The 20,508-nt window shown below is 46.0% G+C and overlaps 1 protein-coding gene across 1 annotated transcript in view; it reads right to left on the bottom strand.

Annotated features, from left to right (window-relative positions):
* The window catches only part of Mettl24 (methyltransferase like 24), a 119,770-nt gene that overhangs the window by 75,555 nt on the left and 23,707 nt on the right, over positions 1 to 20,508 (bottom strand). The window contains exon 2 of the mRNA XM_038339815.1: positions 234 to 332. Within this exon, the coding sequence (XP_038195743.1) occupies positions 234 to 332 (99 nt within the window). The remainder of the gene's footprint in view (positions 1 to 233; positions 333 to 20,508) is intronic.

Genomic DNA, 20,508 nt, shown 5'->3' with positions numbered 1-20,508 from the left:
GGTTGATGAGAAGCCACGAAGGATGGAAGAAAATGACAGCAAATAGGAGCCATATTCTCTGCCTCCACAGAATGGGGGAAATGGAGTAGCAGCACTCAGAACCCGGAGGCCCCTACCCTGTTCCTGTCAGGAGGTCCTCACAACCTCCGGGCCCCAGAGGGCAAACTCTTCTTCCTGGGGTTGGTCAGTACCTTTGACGTTATTCCCAAACCCATTTCAGGTTAAAACCCAACCTGAGTGGTGCTGATGTAGCTGAGGAACCTTGCGGCTTCTTCATCCAGGGACTGAGCAGGGCCTGCCCAAGGCTGGAGCTGTATGTGCCACCGGGGACCCTGTGAGGGACAGAGGACACAGTCAGAGTGTGAAGATTGGGGCCCTGCACCGTGCAGGAGGAATATGGGGCCCAGGCGACCAGCATGTGGACACAGAGCCACTGTCATTTAAGGCCACCTAAGCCACGGGAGGGCATTGTAAGAAAGTCCAGGGTCCAAGTCAAGCAGCTGGTGACAATGACCCCTGGGGACTGTCTGATCATAGACAAACTCCAGCTGACTCCATCTGATGGTACCTTAATTGTGGCAGGATACCCACGGCACCACTTCACATTCAGAGAGGAAAGGTCCTTAGCATTTACTATTCTCTAAGGTTAGAACTTTAAGGCTCTGGTCCCTAAAGGGCAGTTCTGGGGTTCACAGCACCACAAAGCTGAAGTACTAACCTCATGGGGAAGAAACACACAGGTCATCTTCCTTAGCACCGGGAGAGATGGACAGTAGCAACTTCTCCTGAGCTTGTGGGGGGAGGCTTTCTAGTACCGGGTGGCAGCCTATACCTGTCCGCAGAGGACTTGACTACTTCCAGTACTAGACGGTTAGTGGTGATTCTGAGCCTCAGTTACAGCAAGGGTGGGTGATGGAAAGACTAGTAAGGCAGTGGTCTGGGAGAAACACAAGTGGGAAGACCTGTGGACAAAGGAAGCGTCAGTCTTTGCTGAAGCTCATGGCTCCTCTCCCAGAGGGTCACTATTTGGAGACCTCCAAATAGCTTCATGATTCCAAATGGAGACAAGGACCCATGGAAACGTCAAGGGTCATAGCATAGGAGTTCCTACAAGACAGTCAGGTTGGCCCCAAGCTCATTGCATGGTGAGGAAGGGTCACAGGAAGGCTTTAGGACCAGAGAAGAAAACCATTATAGTCATGCGTTATTTTTCAGGTAGGGACTGTGGCAAGAGCTGTCATACTACCACCCAACCAAGAGAAACATTTGAATAAGCTAGTCATGAGACACATTAACACAAATAAGATTGCCTTCCCTTTGATGGGTTGGCCTAGGGGACTCTAGATGAAATTGAAAACGGGAAGGAGCAAGGTAAGCAGGGTCGTCAGCCTGAAGGAGATTTCTGGGTTTAGAAGAGCAGCCTCCTTCTGCATGAGCATCTGAGATACATGTAAACACTTTGGAAGTGATGAAATACTGGCCAGGGTTGGGCCGTATTAAATGTTTATCATTGCATAGACCACAGGCTCAGCAGCTCCCCAACAGACCGTCCCATCCTGAAGCTTAAGATCATGAAGTTGCTCAAGATTGAACCAGCTGCTCTGATCTCCTGCAGGCTGCCTCTTTCTCAGGGATCCATTCGAGAGACTTTGGCCTCAGAAGGCTTAGTAGGGTATTGCTTAGTTTATTATTCTGCTGACTTTTTCCTGAAAGTCTTTGGTGGTTTTTCAAAAAGTCCTCACAAATGATGTATCCATTCAACAGGGCATGGTGGTGTTTGTCTGTAATCTCAACAGTGGCCCATGCTGAGGAAGGAGGATAGCACACCCCAGATTACTGTGATGGTTAATTTCAATTGTCAGCTTGATGAGGTCTTGGACCACAGCTGCTGGGCTTCGGGGCATGCCTGTGGGTGGTTATCTTGGTTAGACCGAGATGGGAGGACCAGCCTGCCGTGTGTAGCACGACTCGCAAGGCTGTGGTCGCTGAACACATAAAATGAAGAAGAGGAGCTGAAGACAGCACTCATTGCTGTCTGTTTCTTGACTATGAATGCCATGTGTTCCAGGGCTTCCATCCCCGCTGCTGTGACTTTCCTGCCATAATGGACTGTCATCTCGAACCATGAGCCAAAATGAACCCTTAAGCTGCTGTTGGCAGATTATTTTACCAGAGCAGCAGGAAATAGACTAAAACAGGTGTGTAGGGGGGAAATGTAGCCCGTCCGCTCCGTGAGACGCCTTTGTTGAGGAGAGCCCTGTCTTGTAGCTGTTGTTATCCTGTGAAGGAGGAGCAGAGAGCGGCAAGGAACTCTAGCTAAACTACCTTCCACCTCTCATTGATGTTCTTCTCTTTTTGGATGTTGATAACCATTCATTCAATCAGTATATATTAAGCACCAGCATGGACCAGGCAAGGATAAATGTTGCCTGGTCACATTGTTTTTTGAATGGAGGAGACAGAGCGTTTTCAGTGGTCTCTTCTCAAGTATTCGCTTGCAGGAATGCAAGAAAGACAAACATCCATCAACTTTGTCGACTAGGTGGCTTGGGCAAACATGAGCCAGGACCTCAGCAGAACACTGGGAACCTCTGCACTGAGGAACTGAAGAGGATTTCACAGGGAGGCTGTTTGCAAAGGTGTGGGCAGGGTTTAAGGACGCATAGGAAAAACTGTGATGCATATGACTCCTGTGCTGTGGAACAATCTCGGTACACTGTAGCTATGAAAACCTGGTTGACTGATAGGCAGGCAGGATTTTCAAGGCAGGGAGAAAGCTGGGAAGAAGAAGAGCGGAGTCTGAGGATTTTCAAACCAGATTAAGAAGAACCCACAGTGGAAGTTCATAAATGAGGTAAATGAGCCCTGGGACAGCACAGGGATGAATAGAAATGAGTTAATTTAAGTTGTAAGAGTTGGCTGGAGATAAACCTAAGATATCGGCTGAGCATTTATAATTAATAATAAGTTTCTGAATGGTTATTTGGGAGTGGCTACTGAGACACAAAGAAATCTGCCTCCACTGGTGACACACGAGAGCCCCCTGGGGAAATAAATGGTATGGAGAAGGTCTGTAAGAGAGGAACACAGTCGGTCCTTTTACGGACGCCACCTTTCCTGACCCGTCCGCCAGTCTCCTGCCTCCTATTAGCCAAATCCACAGGGAAGGAAACTGAGACTGGCCCCTGCAGTGAGCCCCCACTGCCCCTGCAGTGAGCCCCCACTGCCCTCAGGGGTCCAAGCTGGTGCAGTACAGGGGAGGAGATACAGAAGCAAGATTTGAGCAAAGAGTCATTCATTCGTTTGTTCATTCGTTCTGTGAGCATTTTTGCCTCACGCCAGGCTTTTTGTTCCTATTTAATGCAGGGCACAGCTGTGTCACACAACAAATGCAAGGAATTCTCTACAGTGTACAATAGGGGTGCGAGGAAACGGGGTCCTTGAGGACTGTTCACGACCAATGCACAGAAATACAGATGCGGATCGTGGGGAAGGGTTGCTACGGCTACAAGCCTCCAAACACAGCAATGGCTTTCTACAACTGTTAAAGAAACATGTTCAACCCAGCAGCAACGTTGAGCCCAGGCTAGCACCCGGAAGTGACTCTGCACATCAGTAACTACGATTCCCTCTGGTTAAATGTAGGCTCATCTTTCTGCAACGTGATACTTCTCATTTCCAGCTAAATGTTGACCACAAAGAAGCTAAACACGGCTGTGCTGGTGGATAATGTAAGTGGAGGAATCTCAGATGGAGGGCTAATAGAAACACAGACCACGATAAAAGCCCTCAGAAGTGCTCTGGCTTGCTGCTTTGGTTTTGCTGTTTAAAAAACATTTCACATAAAGCAGTGTTCTTATTGGACTCAATCTGACAGCAGGTCGTGATTGTTTCCCCATGGAAACCGCTGGCTTTTATCATCTCTTTCAATTATCATCTGTCTTAATTCTCCACTGCACACGTCAACATAATGTCCTTCCCAAATTCCCACAAACAGAATTCTATGAGCGCCTTCAAATACCCCAGCAAGCTTCACAGAAAAGAGTAAAACCCATAATTTTCTTTGAAAAAAAAATGATGATGGTTTCGCTCTACACAATTTCCCAAATGCCGGGGTGCACTGTGTGCCTATTATCCATGTGCCTCAAATATCAAGTGACCATAACAACGCCACCTCCAGCACTCCCAGGTGGTGGGGTTGTGGATTCCCAGACCCATCTGTCTGTCCATCAGAGGACTCTCAGGCAGGCAGAGCCGCAGCCGCTAGCAGCAGGTGGCTGCGAGGAGAATCACTTTGTATCGGTTTGTCCGCTCCCCACAGACCTGTGTGGAAATGTCAAGTGCAGCATTACAATGAGTTGTCACACAGAGGCGCCCCCCTCCCCACCACCAAGGGAGGGAAACCCCTCTAGGCCTTTGAAATCCACTCTCTTGCTTGCTAAGACCCGAGGCCTTCCCAGGGAGCCAGGATGCTGTGGGGGCGGGGGGGGGGAGGGATGGGTGGGTTGTCTCCTCCAAACACAGAGCTTCTCTGGAGGGCAAGTTTCTGGACTCTTCAGAAACTTGTATGAGACCTCATTCTTGTATGAGACCTCACCCCTACACTGGGGTCTGTATCGTGAAAGGGAGGCAGACGGATTTTTTATGCAGAACTCCAAACCTTAAGGTCCAGGACAGCAGCCTGTCCTCTGCAGAGCTAGCTCCCATCGCCTCCTGCTATGTTGCAGACATTGGACGGTCTGCTTTCCAAAGGGTAAAAGCCGATCCCATGCAAGCAAGGGGCTGACTCATGACTGCACCAAGCACAGACTTGAGGTTTGGGGATATTTTGATCGTTTATTATCTCTGCATCACATTATGGTTCTTTAAAAAAAAAAAAAAAAGAAAGAAAAGGATCTGGATCTTTCAAAGCCAGGAAGCTGGATTCTAAGATTTTATTCCTAAAAGATAACGACAAATAATTAAAGCAATCTTTTAAAATTCTTCTTGCCTGCCAGCCTAGACTCATTAGTTCAAGACAAAAGCCTCACACTAAAGTGGTGTTAATCAAAAAATAAAAAATTTTCAAGCAGTCCCACCTATGACCTAGAAAAAAAAAAACATCTACGCTGCCTTGCAAACGCTTTCTTTGTCTGGAAATTTAGAATAACAGTTCCCATCTTCGCAAGTAGTTTTCTCATTCTCATAAATGATCTCATGCAGCCCGTGAGAAAGTTGTCAAACCAAAAACAGGGGCGCCGTGAGCTGTGGGGTAGACACGGCTGCACTGTAAACTTTGCTGTATGGCTTCACTCTGTTGCCCAGGCTGCTTTTAAAACTCACTAGCTCATACTAACCTCGAACTTGTGATGCTACTGCCTCAGCTTCCCAAGTGATAGGATATATAAGCATGCACCAGCAGGCATGGCAGCACAAACAAGTTCTGCCTAAGTTCTTTTTATACTAGAACAGGTAGGGGAAAGAGAACTTGAAGACAAAGGAAACAAAAAGGAGCATCTTATGGGCCCATCCATTCATGTTTCAACCCAGTGCCTTTGGAAAGTCACGTGTAATGGGTGTTTTAAACAATCAGGGGTTTTGGCCGTGATAGAACATTTGGGGTCATTTTTTATCCATGTACTTCCTAAAGCACATTCCCAAGCTCCTGGAAGGTTTTAGAGCCAGCCATTTTACACCAGGAGAGGTGGCTAGCAACAGGTTCTCTGAACCTTGGCTGTGTCCGAGGAAAGGGACCCAATTGGACATTCCTGATTCAAACTAAACAAGACATGGAACTGAGTGTGTGTTGATGTGTTGATCAGGGAAGCCAAGGCTTTCTGGGAAAAACAAACCAAAACAAGTAAAATAGATTTATTTAGCAATTTTGTGGTAATTGAGAGCATCTGTGGGTGGGCAGGGAACAATGACGGAAGGCAGCTGTTTATCCCTCTTAGGAAGGAGGAGAGGGTGATGGGATGGGAGCTGTGGGGGAGGGGAGCCGCGCAGTGTATCTGGACAGAACATAAATCCAGCCTCACGCAAGGGTTTGTGGGCATCAGCCCCCTATATCCTATGTTGCGCTTAGATACCAGAGTTTCCAGGACTTCTGTTCCTGTCTTGGTTCTCAGACTCAGGCCTGACTTAGAGCAAGTATCGGTCACATGTTTTGTAGTGATTTCTCAAATGCTGGTACCTTATCAAAACTTTTGATTGAAATGAGAGTTGAATCTCCGGTCTGGGTCAGATGGCTGAGCACATTGTCTCGGCCCGTGAACACAGCACTGAAACCTGGATGGAAGGCAGAGAGAAGATCTCTAAAAGAAGACGAGGAAAGACTTGCAGAAGATCAGGAGGGCCTGGGGAGGGAGGCCTAGAACTCATAGTCCCATGGAGTCAAATGTAACCTTTCGTTCTTTGCCATGGTGCTGTCCCCACTCAGGATTGCTAGCACAGAGAGAAAGCCCAGTGCAGACCTCCCGTTCAGTCTAAGTGAGGGAAGGCAACTGCTGTTCCCCAGGGAGAGCAGGAAAACCTCCCATCCCCCAACCTTCCCAGCTCTCCGTTCTTGTGTCCCAACCGCAAGGCAATCCCACTAAACTGCTGAAAGCGAAAGTGGAACCCAAAGGACATCTACTATTCAGAGGAAAAGACTGCTCGTGGTTTGAACGGAGGCTGTAGCTCCAGAGGGTGGTTGTGTCTGTCTCCTCATCCCGTTAGCCTTGGGCTGAGCTTCAGCCATAGGAAATGTGCACCCAAGAAGGCATGGGCAGAGTGTGGCTTCTTAATACCCAAACCTCTATCCAGAGAGTCAGAAGCCATGGGGAAGCAGATGACACTAGGGCCACCGGGAAGAAATAGCAGCTGAGGAAATGCCACAGTCGTTTACGAAGTTCAGCCCACTCCCAAACTACGCATGCTCAGATCTGACCCAGACTAGCTACTGCGGCACATGCCAAGGAACAGACCCAAGGAGCGGACCTAAAACACTACAGACATGTTCTAAACATGACTGTCATAAAACTCACCACCCACACAGTTTCTCATCCCAGCACCAATTGCCTGAGCAAGAACAATCTAGAAGGAGAGACGCCTCAGGGGTTAAGAGCACTGCCTGAGTTCAATTCCCAGCAACCACATGGTGGCTCACAACCATCTGTAGTGAGATCTGGTGCCCTCTTGAGGAAGAGACCTGGTCAGTTATCCTCATCAACTTAGACCACAAAACCTAACATGGAAAAGTTCAACAGAAGTGCCACATACAGGCTGCCCATGCATGCTTCAGTATTGCCAGGGCATAAAAGTCATTTTCATTCAAGAGACTCTGGCTTTCAGTCTGGGGACAGTTGGGTCTGTGTTTCTGTGTCTGTGGAATGGTGAGGCAGGACATAATGATGGAGAGGCCAGAGTGCTCACCACATGGTGGCCAGGAAGCAGAGCAAAAGAAAGGGGCCAGGTTAAAATAGCCTTCAAAGACTTGCACCCAGTAACCTACTTCCTCCAAAAAGGCCTCACCTCCAAAACAAAAGCCACCAGCTTAGGACCCTCCACATAATAACTTGGGGGACACATGCCTGAGCCCACTGAGAGGAGTGTCATATCAAAACAACATATTATTATCCATAGTGTTTAAACCCAGACTTCTTGATTATACTCGCAGTGTCCAGGATACAACCAACTACTAAGCATGCGAAGAATCAGAAAAGTCCCAGGTGGGATGAGAAAGGACAATCAATGGACTCCAACAAAGGCACAAAACTCGAGGAAATGTTTGACCAAGACTGACAAGCAACTATTATAGAAATCCTTTGCATAAAGCAAAATTATGCACTTCTGAAACCAATGAGAAGGAAAAAAGACGCAGCCAAGACCTGGGTGCTAAAAAGAGCCAAATGGAGATTTTTGCAATATGAAAAATATAGCAACTAGCATAAAATCTCAGTGGATGGATGCAGTGGCAGAAAGAATATGACAGAAGAGTCAGTGGGTGCAGATGGAGCAATAGAAAGTAAGACTGAGAGGAAGAAAATGACTGGGGCATTGGATGGAAAGAGCTTGAGGTGGGAGACACTGGATCACCAGTTAAGAGTTTATACGACTCTTGCAGAGGTCCCAAGTTCTGTCTCCAGCACCCGTAATGGGCAGCTTGCAACTGCCTGTATCTCCAGCTCCAGAAAATCCCGTGCCTTGAGGGCACTGGCACTCAAAACACGCAACACACACACACACACACACAGAGAGAGAGAGAGCGAGAGAGAGAGAGAGAGAGAGAGAGAGAGAGAGAGAGAGAGAGAGAGAGATTAAAAGTAAATCTTTTAAAAGAGGTTTGGGGAGCTGTATGTCAATACTAAGAGGTCTAACATTCATAGCCTTGATATCCCAGGGAGTTAGGAGAAGAACACAGTGCACAAAAGTTACATTCAAAGAAATCATAGTTGAAAGACTCCCAATTTGGACAAAATACTTATATCTAAAGCAACAAAGGGTTCAGCATACCCCTAGGAGAAACACTCACAGAACTCCGCATGTGGGGCCGGAGGGTACAGCCCAGTGGTAGAGCTTGCCTTGCATGTGTGAGGCTTTAGGTTCAATCCCCACACTGCCATAAAACCACAAAATGAATGATTTGACTTCCATACACATCATGATCAAACCACTACTAACACTAAAGAAAACCACAAGAAAAAGGCTGAGTCTCTGTTAGTGTTGTGACCAGCAGGGCTGGGTGAGAAAGGACAGAAGTACCTCAGGCCATGGGGTAGCTTTTCTCTGGGATGCTCTCCGTCAAGCTCCAGGCCCCTCTCATCTCCACCAAGTCCATCTACCAACTGCCTCTGGCGGCGGCTGCAGCAGCGGCGGCAGCAGCAGCAGCAGACATACCGAAAGCCACAGCCAGAGAGGCATTTTGAACGCTCTCCCCATCAATCTACCACCCCAGCATCATTGCACGGAGTGAGGACTGGGCAAGGGACAGGGAAATCAAATCATCTCTGACAGGAAAAAAATGCACGATAATTCAAGCAGGCCCTGATAACGTTTAGGAAGGATGGAAGGAAGGACAAGGAGAAATAAACACTCTAGATTTATTTTCAAAGTTATTCTGCTAAATTAGAAAGAGAAGCCAAGCAAATTGGAGTAAGTTTTTTTTGTTGTTGTTCTTAAACTGACATCTTTAAATTCCCCACATTTTCTGTGCATGTTGAAATGGCTCTAGTCTAGGTGAGATTGAACACCCCAAGGGAGAGCTAAGAGAATGAAATGACGTGTATTTTTGGATTTTATCAAGGCAATAAAAAGAGAAGCCAGATACCTGGAATAAATCCAGAGAGAGAGCCAGAGGTCTCCATTAGTTTGCATAATCCAGATGCTATACAGTATCAGCATATACAATGGGGGTTCTCCAGATGCTATACAGTATCAGCATACACAATGGGGGCTCTCCAGATGCTACACAGTATCAGCGTACACAATGGGGGTTCAAATGTCAAATCAGGGATTTCACTGAGGCCACATATCTGCTGGGAAAGGAGAGGTGTTTCGTTTCTTTTAGAAGTAAGTTCATATAAAAATGTTTGCCTAGGAAAGCAAGGAAAAATTTAGGAAAGTATTAACCATATTTTTCAGAACTGTTTTGCTCTCTGTCTGTCTGTCTCTCTCACACACATACTGATATAAACATCCTTTTCTACATACATATATAAACTCTTCATAGCATGCCAGGTACCAGGATTCAAGGAGATTAACATCATCTAAATCAACATCCATCTGCTAAGTCCATAGACTTGACTCAGTCAGAAAAAAAAAACCCATCAGCACCCCCAAACAAAGACATTTCCTTAAAACATGGGCATCTAAGGACAACAACCCTATAAGACCATTTCCAAGATATCCAAGTAGCTGCCAATGAGCTGATAAAGGGGCAGGGCAGGAAAGGCAATGTGTGGGGTGAGAGTGGAGAAGGAAACAGGAGGGGGTCTGAGCAGAGAAGGGAGGGGGGCTAACTCTCAACCCCTGCCTTCCCCACAGGTTCAGTGAGGACCCACAGTGGTCCACACGGGTGCCAGGGTCTCTTTGTTAGCTCTCAACCACATCAGTCCTCAAACCTCAGCCAAAGCAGGAAGAGTGTTGACATTCTAGACTTTATACAAGAAGCAAGCTTTACCCCAGCCACCAGGAGTAGGGAATGCGGCAGAAAGAACGGAGCCAAGTACAGACAGACTCCTCGAGACACAGAGTGGCAGAGTCTCACCGACAGCTGAGAAGTGGGACGTGTGCACACACTGAGGGGAAGCAACGCCTTCACCGGCAGTCAGTTGGAGCGATGCTTGAACAATCTTCCACAAGGAAGGGCACGAGGAGGGCAGCTCAGGCAGGCACAAGGAAAAGAACCAAAGTACCCAGAAACCCAGCCAAGCCCCATACCATTCTCCACGTGATTAGGAGTATCACTAGTTTCCCGACAAAACTGTCACATCCCATTGAAAATGTCACCAGATGCACATAGCTGTGTATGGACACATGTGTGCATTTCTCAGTGTTAAATGTACACTCATTCCCATTAGCTTTCATTTTATATTGTCCACATTTTGTAGCATTCACATCATCGCTCTCTGACCCTTAGATACAGAGAGGGTATGTGGGAGACTCGGGAAATGCATCCTGACACTTAGAGATAAGACTCTGGTTCCAGGACATTCTTTGCATGATTCTATATTTGTCGGACATTTTTCTTCCTGAATGCACTATAAATTATAGTGCCTGACACATTAGAAAAAGCCCAGAGAAGGTTTTCTGTGGGCAGCTGCCAACAGTGTGAAGCAAGGCAGGCAGAGCTGGCAGCATGCCTCGGGAACCCACAGCACTTAAGCCTCAAACCTAAATGGAAAGAAAAATCTGCCATCTTTCTCACTAAGTGCCCCTTTTCTGACCATGAGGAATTGCCAAAGGAAGCAGACCTTTCTGGGGGTCAGCTAGAATTGGCTTGCTGCTGTGTAGCTCTATGGATTTGGGGTTCTTTGCTGCAAGAGAGCAAGACTCTCTAAAGTTGGAAGTGATGTTGCCAGTGGCAATGACTTTCCCAGACCTTTTCCCCATTGCAGACAAGAGGGGAGGGGACAGATTGTGCAAATGACCAGATCAGATCGCAGCCGAGGAGATTCGGTAAGCATTTTAACAGCGTCCTCTGCTTCAAGATTGTGTCTTCTATATATGACAGGGGAGCTGCACCCATGAACTCCCAACAATTTGGTTGCCTGAACAAGACTAATAGAATGATAATACTAGTTGACATGCCAACATGGACAGGAGAAGTTCCACATGGCCCCGCGTCTAGACGAAGAGTAACTTCGTCTAGATGAAACAGTCGATGCTTTTGCTGAGAGAGTGAGAACTAGTCTCCTCCAGGGGCGCCCACATAGGTTGTCGAATTCCAAGTGCTCAGCCCTAGACACATGTACATATGAGCAAAGCTAAATGGGCTCAGTAGGTCCATAACATGTGTGCATGCACATGCGCGCGTGCGCGCACACACACACACACACACACACATAAGTAATAATATTTAAAATGGAGATCATGAATTTGGGAGGAGAGAACCCTGGGGGAACTGGAGAGAAGGGAGGGAAGGATGGTTCATGCACAAGGCTCTCAAAAATTAAAACTATTAAAGAAGAAAACAATAACTTTCTTTCCAAGGAAGAACTTAAAAACCAAACACACACACTATGAATGTGAGTGTGTGTGTGTATGTGTGTGTGTGTGTGTGTGTGTGTGTGTAAATCTAGAAAACACAGTCTACTTCTGGCTTTAAATTTTACTTGTCTTATGCTTATAAAGGATTATTGTCTTGTCTTGAAAGGAGGATCACACATGACCTAGACCAACTCTCATATTATAATTATGGAAAATGAAGTTCAAAGAGGTGAAGTGACAAACCAAAGTCACACGTAGGAGGTGGCAGGGGTGACACCAAAGACCATTCAGCGTCAAGACTCAGGGAAGCTAAGCAGCACTCAGAATAAACCCAGAAGGAAATTTTGGTGACAAAAAACACTTCTTCTCTCTGGTATTTCCCAAGTGCATCTGACCTGTACCACAGTGAGCAGGTCTTTCACCCCCTGCCCAGAATCCCCTTCCTTATTCATGAGTTGTTCTAATCCTGCTTATCCTTCGGGTACAGATTAGCCATTGCTAGTCTTAAAAGTCCTAATCCCCCAAGCCTCTGCTGTGTGTAAAATAGACAACGCAACGCAGGGTAGATGTCCTGCAGTTATTCCTCTTGCCTCTCACTTTGTACTTACTGCTTGTGATGATCTGATGCAGGGGAGTCAACTTAACTGGGCTACGAACCTTATGAAGACACCACATGTCCTGCTTCCTGTGCAATACCCCACAGAACTGGTTCCAAGAGACATTTTTGCATTGGTTTAAATGCCAGAGAGGAAAGACCATGGTACATCTCTTGGAGTCAAGAATAGCTTTTTTTATTAATTGGGAATGGGATAGGAAAATTCCTATCTTACTGGGCTTTGTAGGAATACCTTAAAGTAGCTAAACATAACTGTTCTTTACTCAGACAGAAATAAGTTGTTATGAATTCCGGAAGTCTCTGAATCAGTTCTGTTCACATAAAAGTAAAAATCAGGGGCTGGAGAAATGGCTCAGCGGTTATAAAGAGCACTGGCTGTGCTTCCAGAGAACGCTGACCCGATTCTTGCAGCCATGTGATGGCTCACAGTCATCTGTAACTCCAGGTCCGGGTGATCCAACACCCTCTTCTAGCCTCCTCAGAACCAAGCAGGAGCATCGTGCCCAGACACACATGCAGGCATGCATAAAAATAAACAAGCAAACAAATAAATTTTTAAAACAATTCAGAGATGACAAATAGATTAGCCCAAACCTTGAGGAGACTTCAGGAAAGCCAATTTGGAGAACTTAAAACATGCCATGAAAGATTTATGCGTGGGCTGAGGAGATGACTCAGTAATTAAAGTGCTTGCTGCCATGAAGATTGGAGTTCGAATCCCCAGAACACAGAGAAATGGCAAGTGGGTGTGGAAGCTGTTCTTTACAGAGGGTCCCAGAAGCAAGCTCACTAACTAGACAAGCCATAGTGTCAAGCTCTGAACTCAAGTGAGAGACCCTTCCTCAATGAGCACAGTGGAGAGCAATCAAAAAAACTCCTGAGGTCAACCTTGGGCCTCCACACTCACTCACACACACACATATGCAACCACACACATGCAAACATGCACACACATGAATACAAACAAGGGATTTCTAGGTCTGGGGCTGTAGCTCAGGGGGGGCACTGATTTTCTAGGATTCTGAAGTTTGAGCCTCCAGCATTACCGATACCAGAAATTAATTTCATAAATATTTAAAGGTTAGACCTTTATATACCAGTAATTATATATTATAGTGGGAACACTTTGGAAGGATATGTCAGTCTCAGCTGTGTAGTATGTAGCTGAAGGCCGACCTCCAATCCTTCTGCCTTGGCCTCCAGAGGGCTGGAGCTCTAGGCTTACAGCACTGTGGAAACTCTCTAGCTGGTCTCCACAACATTAGTTACCCGACATTTGGAATATCTCTGCTGTGAGCTCCTGTTGCAAACAACTTAGTTTATTTTCTCTGGCAATCATCTGGTTTGTCCCCAGACCAGCTTACATCAGTTTCACGAGTTTTTGAAATGACAACTTAATTGAACCTTAGGCAAGTCCATAAAGTGTGTGCACAGAAAAGAACAGGTTCGGTTCTGGTGAAAATGGAGTCAGTGAAGGTAGGTACTCCTGACGGTTTCTGAGATGTCCCCTACAGGCTTGTATGTTTGGACACTTGGCTTCCAGCTTGAGGTGCTGTTTGGGGAAGTGGGGTCACTGGGATATTGTGCTGCAGGTCATAGCTGCCTGCTCTAGCCCAGCTCTCTGCTTCCTGGCTGGTTCCTTGTAAGCAGCATCGCCAGTAGGCTCCACTGCCATGGATCTCAGTTGCATATCTAGTAGGCTTCCATGAACCTCTGTTACATTTCCAGTAGGCATCCATGGACCTCTGTCGCATCTCCAGTAGGCTTCCATGGACCTCCGTTGCATTTCCAATAGGCTCCCACTGCCATGGACCTCAGTTGCATCTCTAGTAGGCATCCATGAACCTCTGTTACATTTCCAGTAGGCTTTCATGGACCTCCATTGCATTTCCAGTAGGCTTCCATGGATACAGTAAAGAGAGCTTCAAAGACGAACAAAACCTCTAAATGGTTTACAGTGTGTTAAAAATATATGCAAGCTAAAGGTTATAGTCCTTAAAATAAAAAAGAAAGAAAGAGTAATTGGGTGTGGTGGTACACACCTTTAATCCCAAAGCTTAGGAGGCAGAGGCAGACAGACCTCTGTGAATTTAAGGTGTGGTGGCACACACCTTTAATCCCAGTACTTGGGGGGCATAGACAGGCAGATCTCTGAGAGTTCAAGGACAGCCTGGCCTACAGAATTATTCCAGGACAAAGATATACAGAAGCCCTGTCTCAAAAAGCCAAAAATTAAAAATAAAAGAAATACAGTTTAAAATAAAGCCACATAAAGATGGAAAACACACAGAGAATATGGATACTGTATGCTATTATGTTCACTTTGAATTGTTTGAATGCTGTGGAAGGAGCAACAGCTGCTAAAAGATTTGCTTATAAATGCTGTTGAATTAATTCAAGATAGATATTTTGAAAATACCTTGACTTCAAAATTGAAGTCAAAAGGTATGTTACTTTGGATAAGAGGTTTTGCTTTTCTTTCCACAGGAAATGAGAAGCTGTGGATTCATTCTGAGTTAAAAAAAAATTAGGTTTGATCAAGGAAGACCACCTGAGAAATCTCCGGTAGAAATAAATGGTCCAGATGTCAGAGTTCTACATCCAGAACAGGTTCAAGACTGCTGCCTGAGATGATCAAGACTCACGGGATACTACAGGCAGGACTTGATCACAATTCTAAATTTTCTTTAGGTCTCCATAAGATTATCAGTGCCCCCAACCAGCAGGAAGTAGCCTGAAATACTATACCCACATTCTCCAAAAATGGACTATGGATATTTTCCTTTGTTTAAAAAAAAAGAGGGGGAAGCGGTATGGGACAATTTTGTATTCTGTCAATTATGTTTTAAATCAATGCTTATTGGCCAGTAGCCAGGCAGGAAGTATAGGCGGGACAACCAGACAGGAAGTACAGGTGGGACAATGAGAACAGAAGTATTCTGGGAAGAAGGAAGCTCTTTCCTCAGTCCTGTCCAGACACCAAAGAAGCAGGATGTGACCTACCCTGCTGAAAAAGGTACTAAGCCATGTGGCTAACATAGATAAGAATAATCAGCTAATATTAGTTAAAAGAGTTAATAAGAAGCCTGAGCCAATGGGACAATCAGTTTATAACTTATGGAGACCTCTGTGTGATTTCCTTTGGGGCTTACTAGCTGTGGGTTCCAGGCAGGACAGAAAACATCATGCTACACATGGACCTCTGTCACATCTCCTGGCTTCTACTGCCACGGACCTCCATCCCATCCCCAGAAGGCTCTATTGCCATGGACCTCCGACGCATCTCCAGTAGGCTCCCACTACCATGGACCTCCATCAGGTCTTCTCCACTATGAAGGACTGCAACTCCCGAGGCACAGGCCAAGATAGCCCTTTCCTTCCTTAAGCTGCTCCTGGCAGGTATTTTCTCACAGTGCCCATTCTAAAATGTTGCATTAGGTATGGGTGAATGGACCGTGAAAGCATATCTTAGTCACTACAGTCTCAAAACATTCTGCACTTACATTGCCTCACAAGTGCTAAGCCATTGCTCCATTTGAAGAAACCAACTGGAACTGGAAAGAGTGGGAGATAAAGTTTCAATGGGTTTTTGCAAGAGAAGTTGTAAGGCGATATTGGCAAATGAATATGCATGCCCATCTTCAGCTAGAGTAGACCTCATGCCTCTGTGATCTACCTACCTTTCTCTACCTTTTCCATAACCTGCCTAATTACTGCAAATGGGTGACTGTGGCTGCAAGGCTCTGACCCAGTTTATTAGCAGGATAGCCGTGGAGACAGCACAAATGCTAGCCAGATATGCTGCAGTGCTATTGACCCACACAGAAAGATGCCAGCCCAATGTGAATGTATGACTGGAGAAACAGAACCATAAGTCAACACGGACACGAGATGGAAGAGATGGCCCGTGACTTCCTTTATTTAGTTTCACAAGAAACTGAAATGGTCAGCCTTCAAAGATTTGCTTAGCATTGACTAGTTTTACAGCATAGAACAAGGGCTCGTTTACAAATGAAATAACACGAAAATCAATTGCATTGGGTGGCTGGGCATGGGCTTCTATTCTAACAAGAAAAAGGAAATACAGCTCTTTTTCCTGGTATAGCATCCAGAGGCCAAGGCACACAGACCTGGCCCTCTGTAGGATGAGGATATTAGGGCTAGGAAGCCTGGCAGGGAATGGCCCCCACTCTACAGTCTGTGGTCCACAGCAGCGCACTCCTCCTCTCTGGAGTTTCATTCAGTTAAACCCAGCCCACAGGGAAGAGAGTCCTGAAGAGAAACCGTGGTTGTGTGGGGGCCACTCTCTGCAAAGGGAAACAGCCTTCTGAACCCCATCTGCCCATGTCTTAGCCTGACACCCACCTTCCTGAGGAGTGACCCTTCACAGAAATTCCTGACCAGGCGAAACATCTTTGCTCTGGAAGTCCCATGAGTCACTCTGAACCTCTTCCACATTAAGAGTTTACAGCGAGGCCGGGCGGTGGTGGCGCACGCCTTTAATCCCAGCACTCGGGAGGCAGAGGCAGGCGGATCTCTGTGAGTTCGAGGCCAGCCTGGTCTACAAGAGCTAGTTCCAGGACAGGCTCCAAAGCCACAGAGAAACCCTGTCTCGAAAAACCAAAAAAAAAAAAAAAAAGTTTACAGCGTCAAGAGGGTCACAGCTGCCTTCACCCCTGCACAACGGAACTAACTGATTCACCTAGTCAGGGATTTCTGTGAAGGGTCACTCCTTGGGGACGTGAGTGTTGGGTTAAAACGTGGACAGTCGCGGTTGAGCAGGTGTGACTATCAGCAAGTGAGTGTGTATAAGTGTGTGAGTGTGGTTGTGCATGTGAGCTGTACATAAGAGATTATGTGTGAGCGGGTGTGGATTTGAATGTTGTGAGAGTGTGGGGTGTGCTTGGGCGTGTGTCTGTCGGTCTGCCTGAGTGCCCGTGAGTGAGTGTGTGTATGTATGAGTGTGTGTGCGTGTGACTGTAGATGTGTGTGTGTTGTGTATGTGTGAGGTATGTATGTATATATGCATATGTGAATGCGTGTAAATTTGTGTATGACTTCAATATTCTTCAACGCTTTCCATAGCATGAAATTCTCAAAAAAAAAGTGAAGGACCACAGCCGTGAATCAGTCCATGTCTTCACTGCCCATGTTTTGGCACCACCCTGAGGACATCTGAAGGGGACCAGACACAAGTGTCCCCAGACAGTTTCCCCACTCCGTTGCTCTCTCTCTCTGTCTCTCTGTCTCTGTCTCTCTCTGTCTCTCTGTCTCTCTGTCTCTCTCATTTTTTTGTTGCAGACTGCAATCTGTTCCTATTTCTTCACTTCTATTTTTAAACTGAAATTTTTGGTTTGAAAATAGCTCTAACCTAAGAAATCCTTGGATAAAAGACACAGAAAATTGAATTTCCAATGTCCCTTACCCCGCTCCTTCCATGTCTGTATGGTTTTGTTATTAAAACATTAGAAAGAAAAAACACAGTACTCTCTGGTTTTACTGTGAACTTATTGACTGCACATGTGTGCTATTTTAACTCTCAGGACTGTGTCTTTCCTCTATTTCAAAATACAATTTATACAAGCACATAGTACATCTCATGTTTTTTGTCTCCGTGCATCACAAGGAAGAAATTGATGCTGTGTGTGTTAAGTAATGCCAATCTTCTCTGCTCCGTTTTTGTAAATAAGAACATTCCTTGTCCAAGAATAAGATCCAGACGTCAGGTTTTCCAAAACAATCTCTGTATCCAGGGTACCCAAATAAATTCAAGCCATTTCAGTTTCAAAGCTCACATAGCTGCCTGCTCCTGATTGAGGGTCCTCTAAGAGCACATTAGTTAAATAAGCTAGTTCCCCCCATTTTTGTGCAAAATGAATATTCGCTACTCAAAAGAACATTCCCCATCATGATTACATAATCAGCTCAAATTTGTTTTTAAGCAATGTAAGACACACTTGAAATTCTACCTAACAGAAATAGCTAAAGCCAAACTCTAAAATATGTTAGTTGACTTGGAAAATATCTTAGATGGCCCACTTCAATACAGAACCTGAAATCTATAGGAATCAACATATTTCTCTGCAAACTAGATTTCAACAGTAATAACCGATAGCAGAGAGTAGAAATGACACCGTCTGACCTCGGCCAGCCTCCGTCACACGCTCATTCCGTCCTGAAACAGGAATGCAGCCAGGCTCCAGGTTGATGGAAGGGGAACAATGCCCACCACACACAAAAGCACACGTAAGCCCCGGTGGGGTAACAACAGAGCAAACCTTTGTAGGGTAGAAAGGGCTGGCTGGAACTCCACACAAAACCCACTGCAAACACAAGAAGTCATTTAGGTGAGAATGAGAATGAGAAAAAAGTCAGTGGAGCAGAAATCCTAAGCCGGTGTAAGCCGAGTGAGAAGTCGCTGGTCTAAGAGACGCAACATGCAGACACTTGTTGATTTGTCTATTACAAAACCCGGTGCTCTGTGCCATTCTTTCCGCCAAAATTGAATACATTCGTGCCAGCAAGTTCATAATGGTACCTTGAGGTCTCCTTCATCTCCAAACACAGGGCTGGGTTTGCCAGACTCTGCAATGTGTTCCTAGGCCTGAAAAGCTTTGGGAACTTCTGAGAGGCCACGCCAAGAGCCATGGAGCTAGACAAACACACAGACTGCACATCCCTGCTGAACTTGGTCATGCCGATCAGTGAGCACCAGCAGCTGGGGCACCAGGGCCCACTCACGGTTTCACTTATCTTTATCTGAACAGAACCCATCACAGAGCCTCACATCTGTTATTCGCTCGTGGGTGGGTTCCCAGGAATCTTTCTAAGTCACATAGCACAAAATGTGCCATTCTGAAGTGTGTGTTCCAACAGAGTGTGTATGAACACAAGTTGTGCGAACACCACCACGGCCATTTGCAGACTGTTTTCATCTTCTCAAGAAGAAACCATTCCCAAGGGCCATCATTTCTATCCCTCCCTGCACATAGCTCCTGACTGTACATTTGTCCTTGGATGGGATAGCTTATCTTTTTGTGGCTGTTTTCATTCACTTAACACAGTGTTTCAGGGTTTATCTGCATTTTAGCACACATCAATACTGATAATACTGGTTGGCTAAGCCACATTTTACTTATTCATTTATCAGTTGAGAGACACGCGGGTGGGTTCTTATTTCTGGATATTATAATATGGCTCTCTTCCTGCACAAGCTTTGTGTAGAAAAAAAGTATATTTTAGAGGACTGGGAGATTATTCAGCGGGCAGAGCACTGCCTTGCATGCTCAAGGCCCCAGAAACCATTTAAAGTCAGGCATGGTGGCACACTTTGTAACCCCCGTGCTCCCATGGAGACATGGGAGATGGGTGCAGGAGAATCCCCAGAAGGTCATGGGCCAGTGAGCCTGGCATGTGCAGTGCCGAACAGCAGGAGACTCTATCTCAAAAGAGACGAAAAGCAAGGCTAGACACAGAGGATTTCCCGTGACCTCCTCATGCTAGCTAGAGCAGGGGTCTAGTTTAACAGTAGAACCCTTGTCTAGCACACAAATTCTGGGTTTGATCCCCATTACCACCAAAGAATAAACACCATTCTGCCTACTGCCACTACGGCAGCAAAGCTCATCACTAGGCAAGCCTGCAAGGGAAGGAGAAGCAGAGAGACAAATCACTCAAGCTTAATAAGACCAAAAAGGGCATATGCTGGAAATTTGTTTGTTAGAAGCTCACAGTAGAGGTTGTGAGAGACTGAACGCTTGACAATGGAAGGAAAGAACTGGTGGGTTTCTAAGAGAAGGCAAGGACTATTAGTAGGAGCCTGGGAAGAAGGGGCAGCCACTAAGATCCCACAACCGGGAAAACTGTGAAGAGGTTGATTTTTAGAATGGTGCTTGTTTTGAACTGGATTGATCTCTCTAGGCCTGCATTGGTATAAGAAATGGGTCAGAGAAGAGAAACTGAAGTAGCCATAGGAATTAGAGATGTGGCCAGAAAATGTAAGCCAGGCCTTATCAGAATATTATACAGAAGGAAAGATACCAGCTCCCCCACTGCGTGGCTCATGCCATTTGCGTGTAAGTCTTAAGGGAACAGTAACCCCAGACTCTGTCTGACAACCCCACAGTTATGTTAGAAGTCAAGAGCCGGTCCTCATAGGCCAAACCAGTTGTAAATCACTTGATGCTCACAACAGAGCTATGACCACGTGAGAAAGACCCTCAAGG

The sequence above is a fragment of the Arvicola amphibius genome, chromosome 8 (assembly GCF_903992535.2).
Source record: "Arvicola amphibius chromosome 8, mArvAmp1.2, whole genome shotgun sequence".
In the NCBI taxonomy this organism is placed as follows: domain Eukaryota; kingdom Metazoa; phylum Chordata; class Mammalia; order Rodentia; family Cricetidae; genus Arvicola; species Arvicola amphibius.
Note: the sequence above shows the minus strand (reverse complement) of the source record. Positions and strands in the feature narration are given on the sequence as shown.